The sequence below is a fragment of the Ranitomeya imitator genome, chromosome 1, assembly GCF_032444005.1.
Source record: "Ranitomeya imitator isolate aRanImi1 chromosome 1, aRanImi1.pri, whole genome shotgun sequence".
NCBI classification, from domain to species: Eukaryota; Metazoa; Chordata; class Amphibia; order Anura; family Dendrobatidae; genus Ranitomeya; species Ranitomeya imitator.
The window spans coordinates 121,854,541-121,879,862 of NC_091282.1; the positions used below are offsets into that span (position 1 = coordinate 121,854,541).

The 25,322-nt window shown below is 49.2% G+C and overlaps 1 protein-coding gene across 4 annotated transcripts in view; it reads left to right on the forward strand.

The window, feature by feature from the left end:
* The window catches only part of GFM2 (GTP dependent ribosome recycling factor mitochondrial 2), an 85,837-nt gene that overhangs the window by 50,991 nt on the left and 9,524 nt on the right, over window positions 1-25,322 (forward strand). For all 4 annotated transcript variants that reach the window (XR_011318277.1, XM_069750410.1, XM_069750397.1 and 1 more), the window contains 5 exons: window positions 8,660-8,759; window positions 9,870-10,053; window positions 11,029-11,105; window positions 17,338-17,476; window positions 25,037-25,207. Coding sequence is in view for 3 of the 4 variants with exons in the window: in XM_069750410.1 (XP_069606511.1) it covers window positions 8,660-8,759; window positions 9,870-10,053; window positions 11,029-11,105; window positions 17,338-17,476; window positions 25,037-25,207 (671 nt within the window). In the remaining variant the exon portion in view is untranslated. The remainder of the gene's footprint in view (window positions 1-8,659; window positions 8,760-9,869; window positions 10,054-11,028; window positions 11,106-17,337; window positions 17,477-25,036; window positions 25,208-25,322) is intronic.

Consider the following 25,322-nt stretch of genomic DNA (forward strand, 5'->3'; position numbering starts at 1 on the left):
TACATCAGGGGGTCTCCAAACACGACAGCCAATTTTGCGCTCAAAAAGTCAAATGGTGCTCCCTCCCTTCTGAGCTCTGCCGTGCGCCCAAACAGTGGGTTACCCCCACATATGGGGCATCAGCGTACTCGGGATAAATTGGACAACAACTTCTGGGGTCCAATTTCTCTTGTTACCCTTGTGAAAATAAAAACTTGGGGGCTACAAAATCTTTTTTGTGGAAAAATATATATATATATTTTTTTTTATGACTCTGCATTATAAACTTCTGTTAAGCACTCGGGCATTCAAAGTTCTCACCACACATCTATATAAGTTCCTTGGGGGGTCTAGTTTCCAAAACGGGGTCACTTGTGGGGGGTTACTACTGTTTAGGTACATCAGGGGCTCTGCAAACGCAACATAACGCCCACAGACCATTATATCTAAGTCTGCATTCCAAAACGGCGCTCCTTCCTTCTGAGCTCTGCCGTGCGCCCAAACAGTGGTTTACCCCCACATATGGGGTACCAGCATACTCAGGACAAATTGGACAACAACTTTTGGGGTCCAATTTCTCTTGTTACCCTTGTGAAAATAAAAACTTTGTCGCTAAAAAATCTTTTTTGTGGAAAAAAAAAATATTTTTTATTTTCACGACTCTGCATTATAAACTTCTGTGAAGCACTTGGGCATTCAAGGTTCTCACCACACATCTAGATAAGTTCCATGGGGGCTCTAGTTTCCAAAATGGGGTCACTTGTCGGGGGTTTCCACTGTTTAGGCACATCAGGGGCTCTCCAAACGCGACATGGCGTCCAATCTCAATTCCAGCCAATTCTACATTGAAAAAGTAAAACGGCACTCCTTCTCTTCCAAGCTCTGCGGTGCGCCCTAACAGTGGTTTACCCCCACATATTGGGTATCAGCGTACTCAGGAGAAATTGCACAACAACTTTTGTGGTCTAATTTCTCCTGTTACCCTTGTGAAAATAAGAATTTGTGGGCGAAAAGATCATTTTTGTGTAAACAAAAGCGATTTTTTATTTTCACGGCTCTACGTTATAAACTTCTGTGAAGCACTTGGGGGTTCAGAGTGCTCACCACACATCTAGATAAGTTCCTTAAGGGGTCTAGTTTCCAAAATGGTGTCACTTGAGGGGTTTACACTGTTTAGGCACATCAGGGGCTCTCTAAACGTGACATGGCGTCCGATCTCAATTCCAGCCAATTCTGCATTGAAAAAGTCAAACGGCGCTCCTTCACTTCTAAGTTCTGCGGTGCGCCCAAAAAGTGGTTTACCCCCACATATGGGGTATTGGCGTATTCAGGAGAAATTGCATAACAAAATTTATGGTTACATTTATGTTTTTACACTTGTGAAAATAAAAAAATGGTTCTGAATTAAAATGTTTGCAAAAAAAAGTTAAATGTTCATTTTTTCCTTCCACATTGCTTCAGTTCCTGTGAAGCACGTAAAGGGTTAATAAACTTCTTGAATGTGGTTTTGAGAACCTTGAGGGGTGTAGTTTTTAGAATGGTGTCACACTTCATTATTTTCTATCATATAGACCCCTCAAAATGACTTCAAATGTGATGTGGTCCCTAAAAAAAAATGGTGTTGTAAAAATGAGAAATTGCTGGTCAACTTTTAACCCTTATAACTCCCTAACAAAAAAAAATTTTGTTTGCAAAATTGTGCTGATGTAAAGTAGACATGTGGGAAATGTTATTTATTAACTATTTTTCGTGACATATCTCTCTGATTTAAGGGCATAAAAATACAAAGTTTGAAAATTGCAACATTTTAAAAATTTTCGCCATATTTCCGTTTTTTTTCATAAATAATCGCAAGTAATATCGAAGAAATGTTACCACTAACATGAAGTACAATATGTCACGAAAAAACAAACTCAGAATCAGCGGGATCCGTTGAAGCGTTCCAGAGTTATAACCTCATAAAGTGACAGTGGTCAGAATTGCAAAAATTGGCCTGGTCATTAAGTACCAAATTGGCTCTGTCACTAAGGGGTTAAGGAAATGGGAGATAATGTTAATATTATAAGTTGGAATGTTAGGGGGCTAGCGGATGCTACTAAGCGGGCGGCAATATTTCAGTACCTATTGAAACAGAGGCCCTCGGTGATATGCCTGCAAGAAACTCATTTAGTGGAGGAAAAAGTTGATATGTTACAGAAAAAATGGGTGCGCAGGGCGTATCACTCGACGTTCTCTAATTATGCAAGGGGGGTGTCTGTTTTGATCCATACAAGTACTCCATTTGAGGAAATTGAGGTAAAAATTGATAAAGATGGTCAGTATGTCTTTTTGGTGTGTAAAATTTTAAACCGTTTGATTTGCATTGTTTCACTATATATACCCCCGCCGTATTCTGGCAAGAAAATTCAAGAGATTTTGGAGCATATGAGAGGGTGGGTTGGGGTTCCCTTTCAGGTGGTGGGAGATGTGAACAACATTGCTGACGATCATTGGGATAAGAGTAATCACGCTCCGCTACGCGGGGACGGGAACGGCACTCCTTTTGGGAACTATCTTAGAGAAATAGGCTGGATTGACTTATGGCGGGTTCGCAATACTAATACATATTCTTATTCTTGTTACTCGACCACGTATGGTTCTATGTCTTGAATCGATGTCGCCTTGGGTAATGATGGGATGAACGAATTACTAAGTGGGGTGGAATATAATCCCAGGATTCTATCAGATCATAGTCCAGTTCGGGTCTCATTAATGCTATCAGAACAGGTTGGATCACGGAAGATGGGATGGAAGGTTCACCCCTCCTGGCTACAACTTCTGGACATGGAAAGTGTGGGGGCTGAGATAGAGGAGTTTTTTAAGATTAATGAGGGTAGTGCGGAATGCCATGTAGTATGGGACACTATGAAGGTGTATTTGAGGGGTATTTTGTTTCGGGACATTTCACGACACAAGACAAGGACTAGAGCACAGGATCAAGCTGTCCTGGAGGAACTGAAGGCAGCTGAGGCGGCATTGGGGGCCCATTGCACTAAGGAGTCTCAGAGTCGGATGAGGAAGGCTCAACAGGAGGTCAATCAATTATATTTGAGAAAGGCGGAGAGATTGCGGGCTTTTCAAAGAGCATCTTTCTATTCAGAGGGGGAAAAGGTGGAGCATTTACTTTCAGTAGTGGCGTCCGCACAAAGGGAATCCTCGCACGTCTACTCCATTAAGAGGGAGGATGGAACATTGGTTACTCGGGGGGAGCAGATTCTGGAAGTGTTTAGGAAATTCTACGATAAATTATATACTTCTAGTGTGGAGAGGGGGGCTGAGGACATGACGGGCTACTTGGAGGGAATTGACCTGCCTAGGTTGAGCAGAGAAGAATGTGAGTTGTTGGAAGAGCCGATTGGGGAGGAAGAATTGGGGGCCGCTTTGGCGGGGGTTGCTGGGGGTAAGGCTCCGGGGGCGGACGGTATTCCAGCCGAGGTGTACAAGGTACTGAAAAAAACTTTGTTGGCCAAATTGTCGGAGGTGTATAATAGTTCACTGGAAAGAGGGGAGCTACCTTTATCAATGAGAGAGGCTATTGTGGTCGTTGTCCCTAAGGCCGATAAGGACCCACAACTACCAGAATCCTATAGACCAATCTCACTTTTGACGGCCGACACTAAGATCCTGGCAAAAGCTCTGGCAAATAGGTTATCCAGGGTGATTGACAGACTGGTTCACCCGGATCAGTCAGGCTTTATGCCCAACAAATCAATGGCACTCAATCTGAGAAGGTTATTTTTAAATTTGCAAATCCCTTCTGACAATGTCGGAAGACGGGTTGTGGTATCCTTAGACGCCCATAAGGCTTTTGATTGCGTGGAGTGGAGCTATTTGTGGTCAGTACTGGAACGAATGGGGTTTGGACCTAAATTTATTTCATGGTTGCGGCTGTTGTACTCTTCTCCGGTAGCCAAAATTAGAGTGAATGACGCTCTCTCTGAGACCTTTTCTTTGTCTAGAGGTACTAGACAGGGCTGCCCTCTGTCCCTGCTGCTCTTTGCCTTGGCGGTGGAACCCCTTGCTGCGAAGATTAGAGGGTCCCGGGAGGTGAGGGGTTTTATGTACGGGGAGGCAGAGGAAAAAGTAGCGTTATACGCTGATGATATTCTGCTTTTCTTGGAGGATTCTGAGGAGACCCTGGTTAAGACGGAAGCCATTATTGAGGAATTTGGGAGTTACTCGGGCCTAAGGATCAATTGGGACAAATCGAATATGATGTTGATAGATGGGGATAGTGGTGACGGTGGTGGGGGGGACTCTTTTACAAGGCTGAAGCTAGTTGACAAATTTAAATACCTGGGGATTCAGATCGCTCTCCCTTTGACTAGTTTTGAGGAACTGAATCTGGCACCTCTTCTGCGTAGGATACGTACTAAGGTCCAGGCGTGGAGGAAGTTACATTTATCAGTAATCGGCAGGATAAACTTGATAAAGATGATTGTGATGCCGCAGCTACTTTATGTGCTGCAGAACTCCCCTATATGGATATCGCAGAATAGGTTTCGGAGGATTAGATCTTTGTTTGGGGAACTGATTTGGGGCGGAAAGAGCCCCAGATTTAAACAGGAAACTCTACAGAGACCAAAGACGGAGGGAGGGGTGGCACTGCCTAATCCGTGGTTGTACTTTTTGGCTTCACAGTATCAGCATTTCAAGGGATGGGGAGATGTGTCAGGTGGGACGCGGGCACCTTGCAGCCTGAGATCACTGATTGGGACGAAGGTATTGAGTGAGGGTCTGGAGGGGGGGGCTTTTCCGGAGATGGGCTCTAAATTTTGTACTATTAGGCTCATTCACAAGGTTTGGGACAAAGTTAAGGGGATTAGGGGTGTGCGCGCACTCACTAGATTCTCACCCATTTGGAATAACTGTGTCCTACAGGAGTTTAGACAGATGGAGGGATTTCATATTTGGAGGGAGGCAGGCATCTCTCGGATAGGCCAGATTTTACATCAGGGCAGAATTAGAGACTTTGAGGCATTGCAGGAGGAGTTTTCACTACCGGACTCTGAGTTGTTTCAATACCGCCGTCTTTCTCATGCGCACCGGGCACAGTGTAGGAGAGGACCCGTTGAAATCCAGGTGGACCTTATGCTGGATTTTATCCTTGTAGGGGGTGGCACGAACGGGGTGATCTCGGGAATATACGAATTCCTTTTATTCTCTTTCTTGGAGGAACACCCTATTAGAGCAAGGGCGAAATGGGAGGCTGACCTGGGGGCGATTGATAATGATCATTGGGAATCAGTACTGGACTATGTGCCCAAAATATCAACGAGCGAGCCTGGGAGGCTGTCACAATTATTTGTTATTCATAGGGCATATAGAACTCCGGATATGTTATTCAAAGCCGGATTGAGATCTAGTTCAGAATGCCCCAGATGTTCGCAGTCCGAGGCGGGCATCCTTCATATGCTGTGGCAGTGCCCCAGGTTGTCCTCCTTCTGGGTGGTGGTGCTGAATAAAGTGGGACTGGCATATGGTTGCACTGTGCCGCGTGATCCTTTGGTATGTGTTTTGGGCTATGTTGAGGAGATTATAACTGATAAGTTGTATAAAATGGTTATTGCTAGACTGTTATTTATCGCGCAAAAGTTGATCGCCAAATTCTGGATTAGAGAAGAGCCACCAACAAGGAGAGACTTTATGAAGCAAGTGGACCATATTATTGCTTTGGAGAGGAGTATCTACGTTAGGAGGAACAAGCCGGACCTCTTTGACAGGTTGTGGAACCCGTGGCTTGAATCAATGTGATCTAAAGACCTTTTGCCCCATTGGGAGGATTATTGACAAGTCATCTTCCTTTTCTTGTACAATTATATATGACAAAGTAGGGGGGGGTCGACTCTTGGCAGGTCTCTAGAGGGGGGGGGGAAGGAGGGGGGGAGTTTGGTTTGGGACTAAAAATATGTTTTCTTTAAAAAGTATTGTACATTGGTATATTGCTGATAACAAAGTATTCCTTTTATTGTTTATGTACAATATTTATGGTTTAATAATAATATCTGATTTAAAAAAAAAAAAAAGATCAAGACAGAAGGGGTCCAAGATTGGCCTGACAGGGCCTGGTATGCGGAACTAGTGAACATGCTATCGGACGTTCCTTGGAGACTTCCGGATCTTCTTTTGTAAGGGCCCCTCTTCCACCCAAATTCTCTGTCTCTGAATTTAATGGTATGGTCGTTGAGGCCGCGGTCCTGAAGGACGCGGGTTTTTCTCACCGCGTCATCCAGACTATGATAAAAGCGAGAAAACCGGCTTCCTCGCGCATCTACCATAGATGTTGGAAGGCCTTTTTCAGATGGTGTGAGGACAACAGTCTTTTTCCTATGGTTTTTTTCCCTTCCATCTCTTCTCGGTTTCCTTCAAGCGGGTCTTGATTCGGGACTTTCCCTGAGCATCTTGAAGGGTCAGATTTCCGCTCTGTCCATCCTTTTTCAAAGAGACCTGGCCTCCCTTCCACAGGTGAGGACCTTTATTCAAGGGGTCGCTCATACAGCTCCCCCTTATCATCCTCCTATCGAGCCTTGGGATCTCAACCTAGTGTTAGACGCCCTCCAGCGTGCGCCTTTTGAACCGATTCGGGACATCTCTTTCTCGCTTCTATCTTGGAAGGTGGCCTTCTTGGTAGCCATCACCTCAATTAGGAGAGTGTCGGAGCTGGCAGCATTGTCCTGTCGTTCTCCCTTTCTAATCCTGCACCAGGACAAGGTGGTTCTTCGACCGGCTCCTTCTTTTCTACCAAAGGTAGTTTCGGCCTTTCACATCAATGAGGACATCGTCCTCCCTTCCTGGTGCCCTTCCCCGATTCATCCCTTGGAGAAATCTCTTCACAAGTTGGATGTGGTCAGGGCTATCCGGATTTATCTCTCCAGAACTGCTTTTTGTCGTCAGGCCGATCCTCTGTTTATCGTCTCGGAAGGGCGTCAAAAGGGGCTCCCTGCGTCCAAGTCCACAATTGCTCGTTGGATCCGTTCGGTGGATCTGGAGGCATACCATGTCCAAAACAAGCAGCCTCCTTCGGGAGTGAAGGCTCACTCTACCCGGGCTGTGGGAGCTTCCTGGGCAGTTCGTCACCAAGCTTCGGCCTCGCAGGTTTGCAAGGCCGCAACGTGGTCATCCATTCACACCTTTGTAAAATACTACAAGGTGCATACTCAGGCTTCTGCTGACGCGAGCCTGGGTAGGAAGATACTGCAGGCGGCGGTTTCGCACCGGCCGACCTAGTTCTCTATTCTTATTATCCCGCTTTAGGGACTGCTTTTGGACGTCCCATGGTTACCTGTATCCCCCAATGAAGCGAGAAAGAAAGAGGGATTTTTGGTTCTTACCGTAAAATCTCTTTCTTGGAGCCTTCATTGGGGGACACAGCACCCTCCCTTTAAGTTGTACAGTGTTGGCCAACGTGCCGTTGTTGTGGGTTGGTACATATGTTGAGTTTAATTTTACTTGTTCCCACTACTGCTTTTGCACCAACTGAGTTGCCTGGTGCCTGTCAGAGGGTGTATACTGCCGGGGAGGAGCTATTTCTTCTTTATTTGCATAGTGTCAGCCTAGCGACAGCAGCATACACCCATGGTTACCTGTGTCCCCCAATGAAGGCTCCAAGAAAGATTTTATGGTAAGAACCAAAAATCCCTCTTTTGTCACCTCAGCTGAATGATTTACGGCTACTAGCCAGGCTGAGTACATGTGGGGGTTGCCTGGTTGCTAGGGAATTCCCACATGTGTTCAGCCTGGCTAGTAGCTGTAAATCATTCAGCTGCGGTGACAAAAACTAAATCTCTGAACACTAACAAATACTCGGCGACCACCTGAGCGTGCTCGGGAAAATCCAAACAACGAATATACTCGCTCATCACTACTTCACTTTCATTTTTAGTCCTCAGGATCCAAAAGCCATACTTTTCTTTTTATTTCCAAATAACAGTGTTGGCTCTATCTGTTGTGGGAGAAGTTGTCGTTTTGAATTATAACATGTAGTTTATCACATTATGCAAGAAATGTTAAGGTTGTTTTTTTTTCTTCTCATTTTCTCTTTTTTTTAATAAAAAAAAGTTAGCTTTTGTTGGCATAATCGTTATTTTTCCATCATCGAAACTCTAAGGACCTGTCTTCTAGCAAGGCTTGCCTTTTTATTGGTTAAATGTCTGGATACAAACAACTTTTGGCTACTTTTTCACTCCATTTTTTAAGAAGTGAGGTGATGAAAAAACAGCTATCATTTTTGGGTTATATTTATATGACGTGGAGAGGAATGTCATTTCAATTTTTTTGTTCAGGATATATACAGATACAATACACTGCAGTTGTTTTGGCAGATTCAGTTGCTGAAAAAATATGGAGTCAAAAAGATCCACTAAAAATATCATAAATGTTATCTGTCTGAGATGGTTTAGTGACTCCTGCATGGAGCAGGGGGTTGGACACAATGACCCTGGAAGTCCCTTCCAACTCTAACATTCTATGGTTTCTATGGCCGGACGTTTGTGTTCTTGTCACATTTGCTTTACTTGTCCTGTCGCTTCTCGACTTGTATATGGCAGCAGATTATGGTAATTCTATATAATTGTTACATTTCTGTACACAGAACTGGACAGTAATCTAATGCTATTAATGTGGTTTTATGCATTTTGTGCAGGGAACGGATGAGCCGATTGCTCTTGCCATTTGCTGATCAGCAGGTTGAAATCTCCTCCTTGCCGCCTGGAAACATCGCTCTGACTGTGGGACTGAAGCAGGTAAATGTCAGTGGGGGCAGTATACACCCGATGCCTCTCAGAAGTTGTATATCTAAGTAGGACTAAATGCCAAAAACTGATTTTACACCAACAATATATCTTATTCACCAGATTACAAGCTTTCTAAAGAGAAACTCCACTAAAATAGAGATTCTCTGTGTAATTATTCATTACCGAGTCAATAAGATAAGAAACGTGGCTGACAGGTGACAGATCCGCTGGTGCCCCTTAGCCATAAATGGGTGTAGTCATATTTTACTAGCACTTGTGTCCTATCTGCCAGGAGGAGAGCGAGAGTAGTAATGACAGATCATGGATTGTGCATTTTTTCTTCTTGGACCACGTGGGATGGTCGATCGGACTTAGAAAACTTTTCTTTGACATGCTCAAAGAATTAGATATAGGAGGATCATAGATCATATGTTACATAATTATCCTCTAAAATCAATAAACTTTATTATTCATGTATAAGAAGGGTTGACTCCCCCTTATCGATTGCTGGCCCTGTTATGTCCTATGGTAACCCTAAACTCAACAATCAATGTGATCAGTCCAGACAAAGCATATGTCGCCATTGGTCAGCAGGGGCGACTTATCATTAGGGCATTGACCCTTGTGGTTAGTGAATGGGTGCTGTGGCTAAAGAGGTCTTGTGATAGTGGTCATTTATTGTAGTCCTTTTAGTGTGCTTTTTGTTTCCCTTTTTGGACCCACTGTGGCGACGCATGCTTTGTCTGGGCTGACCACATTGTTATTTTTTAGGGTAACCAAAGGACATAACAGGGCCAGCCATCGATGAGCGGGGGCGCCAATTGCGCTTTATCTAGCTTGCCAAGCTCTGTGGCTAGGCAGGGTCGACCTTCAATGGAAGACATTTGGGGTCTAACAGGGTTGGCATCCTGACTGGGATTTGATGTATCTTTTATAATCCCAATAACCTTTTTTCTTTTAGTTTAAATGTTTGTCTTGGTATTTGTTATACATAAATAATAAACTTTACTGATTTTAGAGGATAATTATGCTACATAAGGTTGTGCTGAAGTGCCAGAAGTGTCCTGGGAACTGCCATTATTATTATCTGCACCATTATACCATTATTATTGCCTCTAGACTTCAACTGGAGACACTATTGTATCTTCTAAAGCGTCTGCATCAGCGGCTGCTCACCGAGCAGGACGAACTGGGGAGAAGAGCAAGGACAAGTCTCTGGATGACTCTGTATTAGCTGGAGTGGAGATTCCAGAGCCAGTGTTCTTTTGTACCATTGAACCTCCTTCTGTAGCCAAACAGCCAGGTAAATCCTTCTAGCTGATCCACTTTAACCCCTTATTAAAGAACCACTCAACCATTTTGTTTTGTTTTTTATTTGAGCTCTGGAGTGTTGCACTAATATAAGGTCCCTTCACCTGGCATTACACTCGCCACCCTCCGTCTTCAGCTCTTCCCTGCACCTCTCCGGTGCCGATCCGCCATCTTGTGACTAACTTCTAACTCCCCGTAAGTCGGAGGTAACAATCACAAGCTGTCAGTGTAAGTTTGAGCCTCGTTCTGGCTCTCATAGACTGACATTGAGTAGTGATCTCTGGGCCACAACCTGCAGAAGAGCAACCGGAGCGGCGCCAATAACAGATGAAGATGGGGGCTGACGAGGATAAAACTAAGTGCTAAGGCCCTATTTAAATGACCTTTTTTTTGTCAGCGTGTTTTCCTTTTTATAAATTGGACACAAGGACACATAGGATCTAGTAGGACTATAAACAGATGTGTTATTTTAATGGATCCATGTGTGCGTTCCACGAAAATACTCTGAATGGTCAAGTCTGATCCGAACAAATGCAAATTTATAGGGGTCTGTGAAATGGTGGCACGTGGATAGCTTGTGTGTGCCATCTGGTTTTAAGGGATGTAAAGATGAATAAGTGGACTTCTGGACAAAAGCTGAAGATCCAGACTTTGCACTTGTACTTGCCTTCCAAGCTAATTTGGAGATCCACTGTGTCCTGTGGCACCCTGATCCTGCAGTCTGGTAGCACAGCCTACATTGCCTGCTAATTTATTCTTTGAAGACAAAAAAAGTTTAAAAAAAAACATATGGACACAACCTGAATATACGCTTATGGTGCTGCACGCATTATACAATGTCATTTCTTGGTCCCTTATATTTGTATAATATCTTTGTATAATATATTTGTATTATATCTTTAAACCTTCTCTAGGAATTCTAAGTAGATTTCATGTTAATACACGTGTGTTTTTCTTTTGTATCTAGATCTGGAAAATGCACTAAAATGTCTCCAGTTAGAAGATCCAAGTCTAAAAGTAAAGATCGATCCTGACTCTGGACAAGTAAGGGATTTTATTGAATGCTTCCCAAATTTAATAAAACATGAATTCAATCACTTTTGTTTATGCTTTAAGAACATGAGTTAAACAAGAAGAAAAGATTGTGTGCTTTCTTCCAAAAACTGCCGCCCCCCACCTAACTATAGGTAGTGCATGGTATTGCAGCAAAGCCCCATATACTACAGGGGAGCTGGTCTGCAGTTACAGAGTATACACATGGACGGGTACAGCGCGGTTTCTGGATGTTTATCCTACGCCTTATTGGGGGACACAGGACCTGCTGCTACTAGGAGGACACTAAGCAAACAAAAGGTTAACTCCTCCTCTGCAATATACACCCCTTCACTGGCTACAATTTCACCAGTTCTTGCTTAGTGTCTGAAGGAGGCACTTGGGTCTGTGTTCAGACCCCAACTTTCTTGTTTTAATTTTTATTTTAAATTTTTATTTTTTATCCAACGGAGTGAAGGGGGCGACGGGTCCCTTTTTTATAGGGTCCGTTCTCCCCCGAATCAAAAACAGGCGAGCACGGTGAGTTTTACTCCCCGTCCCTCTCCTGCGACGTCTGGGGCATGTAAAGTTTTAACCGGGGCAACGGTTCCTCCTTGGTTCCGATTTCCCCCCCATCGTCCCCCCCCCTGCAAGACGGCGAGACACTCGTGTACCTCTCCGGGGCATTACAGAGATAATACCACAGCCCCATAACAGGTGGCTAAGGAACCCCTTTGGGGGGGGGACAGACGAGATGCATCAGGGGCCTCTCCATCCCCCATCCAGGGTGCATGGATTGAGCGCGCCCCTCACAGTGACAGGAGGTCCGGCGAGAGGGAGACCGCTGTGAGTACATACCCTGCGCCCCCTTCTGCGGCAGCGATGCGGTCCAGGTCCCTGGGGAGAGGCGCTGTCAGCCGGGGGTCAGCGGCGGTCGGAGTAGGCCGCAGTGGGCAGATCCCTCCCACGGCCGTAACCCCGCCCCCTATATCGGCGCTTCTCGTTTGGGACGAGAGGCGCCCTGCAGATCTCGGGGGCCATATTGCATCTACCTCTCTGCAAGGAGCCCACGTGCACAGCACTCCAGGAACGCCACGGCTGATTCCTCCCCGGGGACACAGGCACAGGACCATGGGTAAGCTGCTTCAAGAAAGCTTAACCCCTTCCCTGTGTATACTGCCGCTCTGTCCCCAAAGACACTATGTCCCAATCCAAGGAGACTAAAAAGGGTAACAAGAAGCACACAGTCTTTTTAACTGTATGTGCCACTTGCAATGCAGCCCTGCTCCGAGCTCACACTACTCCTTTGTGTGCAGATTGCGTCCCGGCCTCTGTGCAGCCGCCGATGCCGCCACCGCCGACCCTGTGGAGCCTGGTCTCCCTGAGTGGGCAGCTTCTTTGTCACGATCCATGGATTTTCTTGTCAGGGCGGTTGATTCCCTCCGGGGCCCCCCTTCAGGTCAGTCCGCAGTGGATACGGGCGACGGTACGGATCCGTCCACCAGCAGGGGGCGTACGCTATCTCCTCATCGGGGTTCCAGAAAACGGGCCCATGCTTCTTCCCCTGAGCACGGGCCAGTTGGGTTTTCAGCGTCGGCGACCTCTGCGTCCCGGTCCCCTTCCCCAGATAACCCGAACGACTCTGAATATGAGTCCGATGATTCTTACGTTCAGGATTTCTCCCCCTCTTAAGAGACACTCGACTCTCTCATAGAGGCGGTTAACCAGACCCTGAAGTTGTCCGAGGAATCCGTAGCTACGCCCAAACACGTGGTGTCGTTCAAAAAGACTAAACGTGCCCAAAAGTTTTTTGTCACTCATCCTGAGTTCAGGGAAATTGTCCAAAAACATAGAGATCGCCCCGACAAACGTTTCATGGGTCAAAAGCCCATAAAGGCCAAATATCCTTTTTCTCAGGACCTAATCAAGGACTGGCTGCAGTCCCCCTCAGTCGACCCTGCTGTGTCACATCTCGCTTCCAAACCATCCTGTCCCTGTCAGATGGCTCCTTTGTTAAGAACCCCTCTGACCGCCAGATTGATTATCTGGCTCGCTCCGTCTTCGAGGCCTCAGGAGCTTCCCTTTTTCCTTCCTTCGCTGCCTCTTGGGTAGCTAAGGCTATGACCGCTTGGGCCGAGACGCTTTCCTCGACCATGCAAGCTATAGACCTTCCTCCTGAAGCGGTCAACCTGGCTAACCAGATAGCCCAGGCTGGGGACTTTGTAGTCAATGCTTCAATAGACGCAGCCAATTGCGCGGCACAAGCAGCCGCGAATGCAATTTCCATCAGAAGAGCCCTGTGGCTCAGGGATTGGCGAGCAGATTCGGCCTCCAAGCGCTCCTTGACATCTCTGCCCTACCAGACTGGTCGTTTGTTTGGAGAAAAACTAGACCAAATCATCTCGGATGCCACCGGGGGGAAAAAGTAAATTTCTTCCCCAACAAAAGCCTGCCCGGCCGTTTCGGTATCAACAACAATTCCGATTTCGGCCTTTTCGTAGCAATACCAATTGGTCTTCCGCTCCCTCTACCTCCTCATCAGGGCAAGGCACGCGCGGTGGCCGTGGTTCCCAGGTCTCTCACAGACCTAACCGTAATTGGAAACCCAGATCGAGATGGGGGGCGCCACCCGGGTCTAAGGGATCCACATCCCATAGATCCTCCACGCAATGACTCCTTTTGTCCTCCGGGGGACACCAACAGGGTAGGAGGGCATTTACTTTTGTTCCGCCAGGCCTGGCTCTCAGTCGTTTCCGACGAGTAGGTCAGGGAACTGGCATCCACCAGGTACAAAATAGAATTTTCTTCCCCACCCCCCTTCCTCCGACGCGCTTTTTCCAGTCTTGCCCTCCAAAATCAAGGACAACAGCTCTTCTTCAGGCCATACGAGCACTTCAAGGGGACGGAGTCATCATTCCGGTTCCCCTACACCAAAGGTTCAAAGGGTTCTACTCGAACCTGTTCGTGGTCCCAAAGAAGGATGGAAGTCTCCGTCCGATCCTGGGCCTAAAACTACTAAACAAATTTGTAAAAATCCGTCACTTCAGGATGGAATCCCTCCGATCTGTGGTCGCGTCCATGGAAAAAGGAGAATTCCTGGCGTCCATAGATATCAAGGATGCTTACCTCCACATCCCAATTTTTCCTCCGCATCTGCAGTTACTCCGTTTTGCATGTCGCGGAGAGCACTTCCAATTTGTGGCCTTGCCTTTCGGTCTCGCCACCGCCCCCAGGGTGTTCACGAATGTCATGGCGGCTGCCATGGCCATTCTTCATTCCAGGGGAGTGGTGGTACTTCCGTACCTGGACGACCTACTAATAAAAGGTCCTTCTTACCCAGCCTGCGAAGAGTCCGTCGCTCTCACGATGGATACTCTTTCTCGCCTGGGTTGGAAGATAAACTTTGAGAAATCCTCTCCGATTCTGGCCCAGTGGATTTCCTTCCTTGGGATGACTCTAGACACTTCTAGCGGTCTGGTCATCCTCCCTCAAGACAAGGTCTTGGCCTTGCAGCAGGGAGCTTAAAGTCTTTCCCGTCCAGTCTCCCACTCCATCCGGTTCAGCATGCGCGTTTTCGGGCGAATGGTAGCTGCCATGGAAGCGTCCATTCGCGCAATTCCATCTATGTCCTCTCCAGCATGCGCTGCTGTCAGCGTGGGACGGCAATCCGTCCTCCCTCAATCGCCGCTTCATCCTGTCCCCACGGGTCAGGAAGACCCTCCGGTGGTGGACGTTGAAGTCCTCCCTAACCCAGGGAAGATCCTTTCTTCCTGTGCAGTGGCTGGTGGTGACCACCGATGCCAGCCTCATAGGCTGGGGGGCGGTTTTCAATCATCACACAGCGCAGGGGCGGTGGTCCTCTCGAGAGTCTCGCCTTCCCATCAATCTCCTGGAGATACGAGCTATCAGATTGGCATTGTTCCAGTTTCACCACCTTCTGGTGGGTCACTCAGTCAGAATCCAGTCCGACAACGCCACGGCTGTGGCGTACATCAACCATCAGGGGGGAACCCGCAGCAAGATGGCTATGCTCGAGGTGTCCCACATTCTGCACTGGGCGGAATCCAATCATTCGCCCATATCGGCGATTCACATTCCAGGTGTGGAGAATTGGGCGGCGGACTTCCTCAGCCACCAGGGCCTCGCCTCGGGCGAGTGGTCTCTTCATCCGGAGGTTTTTCAGCACATCTGTCATCGCTGGGGGACCCCGGATGTGGATCTCATGGCATCCAGGTTGAACAACAAGGTTCCACAGTTCTTTTCTCGGTCTCTCGACCCACGGGCCATCGGAGCAGACGCCCTGGTCTTGCCTTGGCACCAGTTCCGTCTCCCGTACATTTTTCCCCGTCTTCCCTTGCTGCCCAGGGTCATCAAGAAGATCAGGGCAGAGGGGGTACCAGTGATCCTCGTCGCGCCGGACTGGCCGTGCCGGGCATGGCACGCGGAACTCGTTCAACTGGTCACCGGGTCTCACAGGGCCCCATTTACCACCAGAACTCAGGGGCCCTGTCTTTGACAGCCTGGCCGTTGAATCCTGGATTCTAGGCCAAGTGGGTTTCACTCCCGAGGTGTTTTCCACCATGATCAGGGCTAGGAAACCTGTTTCCATGCGCTGTTACCACCGTACCTGGCGAATTTTCTTCTCATGGTGTGACGCACAGGGACGATCCCCTCTGGTATTCTCTATCCCTGCCATATTGGAATTTCTTCAGTCGGGACTAGAGTTGGGACTTGCCCTTAGCTCTCTTAAGGGTCAGGTTTCGGCATTGTCAGTCCTTTTCCAGCGAAAGATTGCCGGTGAAGACTTTTTTCCAGGGAGTCTCCCACGTGGCACCTCCCTACAAAATGCCCTTGGATCCGTGGGACCTTAATTTAGTTCTCGGAGCTCTCCAAGAGTCTCCCTTCTAACCGTTGCAAGACGTGTCTCTGACCATCCTCTCCTGGAAGGTAGTGTTCCTAGTGGCCATTACGTCCATCAGACGGGTTTCGGAGTTGGCTGCGCTTTCCTGCCGTCCTCCGCTTCTAATCTTCCATCCGGACAAGGCGGTATTGAGGACTTCTCGCGCTTTCCTGCCCAAGGTCGTTTCTTCTTTCCACCTCAATGAGGAGATTGTTCTGCCTTCGTTCTGTCCGGCACCGGTCCACCGAATTGAAAAGGCTCTGCACACTCTTGATGTGGTGAGGGCTCTTCGTCGATACGTCTCGCGGACGGCTCCTTTCCGTACGTCGGATGTCCTGTTCGTACTTCCAGAGGGGCCAAGGAGGGGTTCTCCCGCTTCCAAAGCTACTCTAGCTAAATGGATTCGGTCGATCATTGAAGAATCCTATCGTGCCAAGGGTGTTCCTATCCCAGCTGGGATCAAGGCCCATTCTACCCGGTCGGTGGGCGCCTCGTGGGCCGTTCAGCACCAGGCGTCAGCACAGCAGGTCTGCAAGGCTGCGACATGGTCCAGTTTGCACACTTTTACCAAGCATTACCACATTCATTCTCTCTCTTCTGCAGACGCCGCCTTTGGCAGGCGCATTCTGCAAGCGGCAGTTCCTTAGCCGTAAGCCAGTGGTACATGGGGTATTAGCATATTGCTCCCCACCCAGGACCTGCTTTTGTACGTCCCATGGTCCTGTGTCCCCCAATGAGGAGTAGGAGAAAAGGAGATTTTTGTGTACTCACCGTAAAATCGTTTTCTCCGAGCCAATCATTGGGGGACACAGCACCCACCCTGTTAGCCTGTTTGGCTTGTTGTTACTCACGATATGATACGATACGATACACTGTATTGATCCCTTGGTTTTTGACATAGTTTGTCATTTGTTCATGCTCCTACTGCTTTACTACCGAACTGGTGAAATTGTAGCCAGTGAAGGGGTGTATACTGCAGAGGAGGAGTTAACCTTTTGTTTGCTTAGTGTCCTCCTAGTAGCAGCAGCATACACCCATGGTCCTGTGTCCCCCAATGATTGGCACGGTGAGTACACAAAAATCTCCTTTTTACTTACAACTTTGTTTTCTGCATTTGGAATTCAACACATTTCTGATTTACCCCAAAGTGCGGGTCAGTAAGCTTTTTTTTTTTTTTCTGTCTAGCGTGCAATATATATATTTTTTTTTTAAATAGTAAATCTGCTTTAGTAGTTCAGTGGTTAAATAGATTTCATGCAGCACTTAATGACTTGCACAATTCAATTTTTTTTTAAGATTTATCTTTTCATTGTATGTTTCCCTTTTTTTTCTTCTGAATTTTAGTTCATTCTCTGTGGCATGGGAGAACTTCATATAGAGATCATACATGACCGCATACGGAGGGAGTACGGCTTGGAAACGTACTTAGGGCCCCTGCAGGTTGCGTATAGGGAAACCATTGTCAGTGGTTCCCGAGCATCAGGTACAGTTTCAAATTCATTTACATGTGATTATCGCATAGACATTATTAATGGAGCAGTTCGGTCATGCAAGATGATGGGAGCGCCCTTGTACAAGAGTTGCCTCAAGTTCAGAAATTAGTAAAATTGGCAAGTGATTATAAAAATAAGCTAGTTTGCAATTTTCAAGGATGGAGGGATTTTTCAGTTTGTAATATAATGTTCATGGCTGCTGTCTGAGTGGCCGGTTACCTGGGCAAGGAGAGTGTGGCACGAGCGGCCTCTATATCCTTTACAGCCCAATTCTCGCTCTGAAGCTTGCTGGATCCTGCCAACTTCAATTCCCCTACACTTCTCCTATGCGGCGGAAATAACGCTTTCTGTGCTAGCAACTTGCACGGAGGGCGCAATTCGGACCAACAGCATGACCGTAGCTCAGGTCTGAATTGTCAATCTTCAGGAGTGTCCCGCCACACAGTAGTGCGGTGTGCTGTTGAAGATGCATTTTGAGAACCCCCTTTAAGGCCCCCATACAAATCCCTGCCATTTTAGGTGGGACCAGTGAACTAGCTTATGTTTATGGGGGTCTCCAAACTCCTCCTCAGCAGATGATGTTGGGTAAAGAAAGGGCAGTCATGCTGAATTTTGGTGCTAGATCCTTTTGTTCTCAGGGAAGATGAGACACCTCTCCCTACTGAATACACATGCACGCTTCGCCAACTGAGCAGGCGTGTCTACGGAGCAATTGGAAGAAATTGTTTCTTTTGATAGTTTATTAAACTTTAATGGTACCTTTACAATGAGGTCCTGACAGAAGATGCTGTCTGTGGAGAGGTGGCCCCCATGTTCGATGACTTGTATGGGAATTCCAGCCGCGTCTTCACTGACAGCAGCGTGCAGTAGGAGGTGGATAGATGAAGGTCGCGCTGTTGAGACTCGTATCTACTTTACATTTATGGCATGTTCTCTGGATATGCGATAAATGTGTGAGCTGGAAATGCCCTTTAATGGAGCGGTGGTCACACATAATCACTAACGCCTTATTCATACAAGACTTTCTTTATCGCCTCTCATTGGGGGACACAGGAACCATGGGTGTATGCTGCTGCCACTAGGAGGCTGACACTATGCAAATAAAAAAGTTAGCTCCTCCTCTGCAGTGTACACCCCACCGACTGGCATTATACTCTTCAGTTTAGCTTAGTGTCAGTAGGAGGTGGACACGGGTCTTTCATTAGACCCTTATCTACCTCAATGTGCGTCGTTTCCTTTACAGGTTTTTTTCCGGAGGGATACAGGGTGAACAGTCACACCTGTAGCCCCACAAAGCGGACTATGAGTACGGCGTGTACTGCCACCCCGTATCCTCATAGATCCTTCACCAGACCAAGATCCTAGCACACAAGCGTGCTCAGAAGTCCGGTCCTGGCTCCGTCCCCCACCCACTCGCCTACCAGAGCCTGTCGGTCGGAGGAGACGAGGACGTCCATCAGCTCCCTGGACGTCTCAAACCCTTTCAAGGTTAGTACCAGCGTGGGATGTTTGGGTGAGTATTTTCCCCCTTCCCATCCCGGATCTTTGTTAGGGGGGGTTCTTGTTAGGGGCTCCCTGTCGCCTTTCTTCTTCCCTTTTACCAAGGGCCTTCTGTCTTCAGCGAGGGGCCCCCCTTTTAGGCCACCGCGCTCTATCCCCCCAGCACTTTCCGCGGCGCATTACCAGCGCTGCGGTTCTTACTCTGGGCACATCTTCTGGCGCCGCAGCTCAGCTTCCTCAGCGCGGCAGCCCTGCGGGCTGTCGTGCCGCGTCTCCCTGCGGCACATTGCTGGCGCCGCAGGTGGGTGTTTTTTTCTGCGGCGCCCTTCAGCGGCGCAGCCTAAGCAGGCTGCGGCGCCAGCCTTCCTCACGCCGCGTTGTTCCGGCGCTTTATTTCGGCGCCGCGGCTCTTTTTCTCGGCCGCCGGTTCCAAATTTAGGCCCCGGCTTCGGCCGGGGCCTACTTCCGGTTTTCGGCCTCTTCTTTTCCGCTCCTGCGGGCGGGCTTTTTCCCGCCCGACATACTGCGCCCTGCCCACCGGCGCCTCTGCGTCTGGCTCCGCCGCTTCACACAGCAAGCAGCCCTCGCAGCACCTCACGCAGCGCGCCACGCTCCTTCGCCCGCATCTTCTGTGGGCTCAGCATCGCAAGAATACAGCAACAAGTGGGACATCTTCCAGGACCGGGTCCGTGAGTAGCTGCACTGCAGACTGACACCCTTCTCTGCCCCACTGTCCCCTAACCCACTGGCATCTTCAGGGATCTCTCAAAATGTCTTCTAAAGGGGGCCGCTCTCGCCCCCCTACCTCTTCATCTTCTGCCTTAGTCACGTACTTTGCATGTTCGTCCTGTAACAGCAAACTTCCCTCAGGTCAGTCCTCTCCGCTGTGTCAGTCCTGCAGCAACCCGATTGTTCCCACCGCCCAGGATCCCCCGACTGTTCCGCCCGAGAGTGATCCCCCCATCCCAGGCTGGGCCGCCTCTCTGTCACAATCGGTGGCCGATTTAACACGGGTATCTCAAACCTTGGTGTCCGCGCTGGATCGGTTACCCCTGCAGACCCCTGCCGTGGCCAGCGGGTCGCAGGAACCGCCACCCGAGACCTCCTTGCCAAGCTACAAAAGGTCCAGACAGGAACGTCGGTCTGAGTCCTCTTCGCGTTCCATCTCGCCGCCCGGCCCTCCCCCGCGGTTGGTGTCGCACCGTTCCTCCTCCCCTGAGTCAGGCGAGGCTTTATCTGATGCGCCCTCAGAGGAGATTTCGGAGCTGGATCCTAGCCAAATCGCCACCATGAGTGAGTCGGTCCAGAACCTCATTCGGGCTATAAACCAAACCTGTGGCATTAAGGATCCCTCTACGGAACCCGCAGATCAGGCGGTTTCGTTTAGACGGGCCAAACCACCTTCAAAAATTTTTTGCTCCTCATCCTGAATTCGAGGAAATCCTGGCCAGAGAGAGAGAGAATCCGACCAGACGTTTTCAGAGGGGAAAACGCCTGGGGGTGTTATATCCTTTTTCACCAGATCTTACCGCCAATTGGACGGTCTCTCCCTCGGTGGATCCCCCGGTTTCCAGGCTGTCCACCAACACGGTGCTTCCACTGTCCGGCGGAGCGTCTCTGAAGGATTCTAACGACAGAGTTATAGAATCCTTCGCGAAATCTGCCTTTGAAGCGGCTTCAGCAGCGCTATGCCCAGCCTTTGCTTCCACTTGGGCTTCAAAATCCATCTCAAAATGGGCCAAGGATCTACGGCGAGGTATCCTGGACGGGGCTCCTCCCGCGCAATTAGCGGAACTTGCCAACCAGATTTCCCACGCGGGTGAATACCTGGTTTCCGCCTCCCTGGATGTCGCCTCTTGTGCGGCTCAGGCTTCCAGCAATGCCGTTGCCATCCGCCGGACCGTTTGGCTCAAGGCCTGGCAGGCGGACTTGTCCTCCAAAAAGTCCCTCACTAGTCTGCCCTTCCAGGGCTCTCGTCTCTTTGGTTCCCAGCTGGACCAGATCATTAAGGACGCCACTGGGGGCACAAGTTCCCTTCTCCCCCAGGCTAAACCTCGTCGCCCTCCCCCTAGACGGCAGTTTCGCTCGTTTCGGCCTTTTCGTCGCTTCGCTGCATCAAACTCCTTTTCCCAGCAGCAACAGAGGCCACAGGCACGTCAAGAGAAGAAGGCGGTGTCCTTCAGGCCCACTCCGTCCTGGCGTCCTCGCTATTCCCAGGGTAGATCGTCCAGGCCCAGGACTGGAAGATCCACTTCCGCATGACTCTCGGCAAGACTCCAGCCCAACTCCCAGGTTGGGGGGCCGTCTTCTCCGTTTCAGGGACGTCTGGATTTCCGCAGTAGAGGATGCATGGGTCAGGGAAGTTGTATCCTCGGGATACAAAATAGAGTTCGCCTCCCGACCCAGGGATCGTTTCTTCCAATCTCGTCCTCCAAAAGATCCCGCTTTGTTTCCGGGCTTCTTCGCAGCCATCGCTTCTCTGCTAAAATCCGGGGTAATTGTTCCCGTCCCAGAAAAGGAACGGTACACGGGTTTCTACTCGAACCTCTTTGTGGTACCGAAAAAAGACGGCAAGGTTCGTCCCATTCTGGACCTCAAATTGCTGAACAGGAGGGTTCGCCTGAGACACTTCAGGATGGAATCCCTTCGTTCAGTAATTGCTTCCATGGAGGCTCAGGAATTTCTATGCTCTATAGATATCCAGGACGCCTACCTACATGTTCCAATATTTCCCGGACATCACCGTTTCCTGCGCTTTGCAGTGCAACAAGATCATTTTCAGTTCGTCGCCCTGCCGTTCGGTCTCGCAACCGCGCCAAGGGTGTTCACGAAAATCATGGCGGCGCTGATGGCCATTTTGAGGGTCAGAGGCTTGGTCCTGTTCCCATACCTCGACGACATCCTCATCAAGGCTCCGTCCTTTGCTCAGGCCCACGAAAGCTTGTCCATTGTTCTCGACACCTTATCCCGTTTCGGATGGCTGGTCAACCGGAAGAAGTCCTGCCTTATTCCTTCTCAGCGCATCATCTTTCTGGGCATGCTCTTCGACACTCGTCAGTCCAGAGTCTTCCTTCCCAAAGACAAGAGATCCACCCTTTGTCGGGACATACTCTTGCTCCAGGGTCCTCGGCCTCCCTCCCTCCGATCGGCCATGAAGGTTCTGGGGAGGATGGTAGCTACCTTGGAAGCGATTCCCTTCGCCCAATTCCATTCTCGACCCCTTCAGCAAGCCATTCTTTCTCAGTGGGACAGGTCGGTCTTCTCCCTGGATCGGCCGATCAGACTCTCCTTTCGGGTCAAGCGGTCTCTCAACTGGTGGCTGACGTCTCCTCTCATCTCCCAGGGCAGGTCCTTCCTTCCGGTTCACTGGCAGGTGGTGACAACGGATGCCAGCCTGATCGGCTGGGGTGCGGTTTTTCGCCACCTGACGGTTCAGGGCCGTTGGTCGCCGCAGGAGTCTGCGCTGCCGATCAACGTCCTCGAAATTCGGGCCATCTTTCTGTCCCTCCGCCATTGGGAAAGGATCCTCAGGGGCCTTCCAGTCCGGATCCAGACGGACAACGCCACGGCTGTGGCATATGTCAACCATCAGGGGGGGACTCGGAGCTCCTTGGCCCTTGCCGAGGTATCCAAGATCCTCCTTTGGGCAGAGGCAACGGTTCCGGTGATATCCGCGGTGCATATCCCCGGCGTAGAAAACTGGGCCGCCGACTTCCTCAGCCGCGAGGGTCTCGCGGCAGGGGAATGGTCCCTGCATCCGGAGGTCTTCCATCAGATTTGTCTTCGATGGGGAACTCCGGATGTGGATCTCACGGCGTCTCGAATCAACAGGAAGGTTCCGCAATTCGTCTCCAGGTCCCGCGATCCTCTCGCAGTGGGCGTCGATGCTCTGGCCATTCCTTGGTCACAGTTCGAGCTGCCCTACCTGTTCCCACCCCTTCCATTACTTCCCAAACTGTTGAAGAAGATCAAAGCGGAAGGGGTGACGGTCATCCTGATCGCCCCGGATTGGCCCAGGAGAGCTTGGTTCGCGGAGCTCGTCAACCTTCTCGCGGACGCTCCCTGGTGCCTTCAGACAGGCCCGATCTGCTGTCCCAGGGTCCGATCTGCCACCCGAATTCTCGGTCGCTCAGTTTAACGGCGTGGCTGTTGAGACCGCGGTTCTAAGAGCGTCCGGCCTTTCGGACCGGGTGATTCACACCATGATTCAGGCTCGGAAGCCTTCATCTTCCAGGATCTACTACCGCACCTGGAAGGCCTACTTCCGTTGGTGCGAGTCCAACCGCGTGCCGCCTATGGTTTTTTCTCTGCCTTCTCTTTTGGCCTTCCTTCAGGCAGGACTGGATTCGGGCCTGGCTCTTAGTTCCCTGAAGGGTCAGGTCTCTGCGCTTTCCATCCTCTTTCAGAAGACCTTGGCCTCTCGGCCACAGGTTAAGACCTTCTTTCAGGGGGTAGCCCACGCCGTCCCGCCGTTCAGGGCCCCTGTGGAGGCTTGGGACCTAAACCTGGTACTGGACGTTTTGAAGGTTTCTCCCTTTGAACCTCTTAGGGAGATTCCTCTATCAGTTTTATCTTGGAAGGTGGCCTTTCTTGTGGCCATCACGTCCATTCGCCGCGTTTCCGAGCTGGCGGCACTGTCTTGCCGCCCTCCGTTTTTGGTCATTCACCAGGACAAGGTGGTCTTCCGACCTCCACCTTCTTTTCTTCCTAAGGTGGTTTCCACCTTCCACCTCAACGAGGACATCGTTCTACCTTCCTTTTGTCCAGCACCGACTCATCCTCTGGAGCGATCGTTGAACAAGCTAGACCTAGTCAGGGCAGTGAGGATTTATCTGGATAGAACATCCTCTTTCCGGAAGACGGATTCTTTTTTCGTCATTCCTGATGGCACACGCAGAGGCCAGCCGGCTTCTAAAGCGACTATTGCTCGCTGGATCAGAACGGCAATTTTAGAGGCTTACCGGGTCAAGAACAGAGTGCCCCCTCCTGGGATTAAGGCTCACTCTACCCGGGCAGTCGGCGCCTCCTGGGCGGTGCACCACAGGGCTTCCGCCCTACAGCTTTGCAAAGCGGCAACTTGGTCTTCCATCCACACGTTCGCCAAATTTTACAAGGTCCATACCTACGCATCGGCGGACGCCAGCCTAGGCAGAAGGATCCTGCAGGCGGCAGTGGTGAGTCCTCTGACCTGATGGAAGTCTGTTTTTCCCGCCCTTGGGACTGCTTTGGGACGTCCCATGGTTCCTGTGTCCCCCAATGAGAGGCGATAAAGAAAACAGGATTTTTGGTTGCTTACCGTAAAATCTGTTTCTTGAAGCCTCCATTGGGGGACACAGCACCCTCCCAATGTTTTCTGTTGTTATCTGTTCTATGACTGTTCTCACGTTACAGTTCTCAAGTTTGTGGTTATGGTTTTTCAACCTTGTTTCATTATCTCCTACTGCTTTCTCACTAACTGAAGAGTATAATGCCAGTCGGTGGGGTGTACACTGCAGAGGAGGAGCTAACTTTTTTATTTGCATAGTGTCAGCCTCCTAGTGGCAGCAGCATACACCCATGGTTCCTGTGTCCCCCAATGGAGGCTTCAAGAAACAGATTTTACGGTAAGCAACCAAAAATCCTGTTTTTCCCTGTTCTTGGGATCAGTTGTCGTCTGAGCAGCCGGATGCCCAGCCATCATGCATTTCTCATCTGTCCTGTGAATGTCTATGGGACAACTCCTGGGGTAGATATATAGTTGTCACTCCATTGTCCGATCTCTTATAACTATCCCTCTGCTGTTACACTGCCAAGAAAATAAAATCTTTCATTGTTCAGTAAATGAGGGCGCAATCTAATAAATAATGGATGAGATTAATCAGTGCTTGCCCAGTGGCGTTCAGGCTCTGCCAGTCTTCGTCTCTCCATACACCAGACTGTAACCCGTGCTGAGGCTCACGGGCCTGTTCTGTTAATGACCAGGGGTTGAATCCACGCTGATATTTGTGAAGTAGATTTTTTTAATAACACTAATTGCATGCTGTGTGTTTTATTCTATTATTACTGAATAGATACCCTGGACAGAACGATGGGTGACACCCGGCACCAAGTCACGGTAGAGCTGGAAGTAAGACCCCTATTTGATGACAGTCCAGTTATTGAATATTCTGGTAATCTGCCATCCAATACGGACAGCTACAAAGAAGCAGTGGAAAACGGCATCCACAGCTCGTACCTCAGCGGTGAGGAAGCACTTATGTTTTATTACTTATACCAGGTTTTGCACAATATTACATGTAACGAGTTGTCATCTATGGCCTTAATCAGATTTTTATGAAATTTATCTTACCAGCCCTT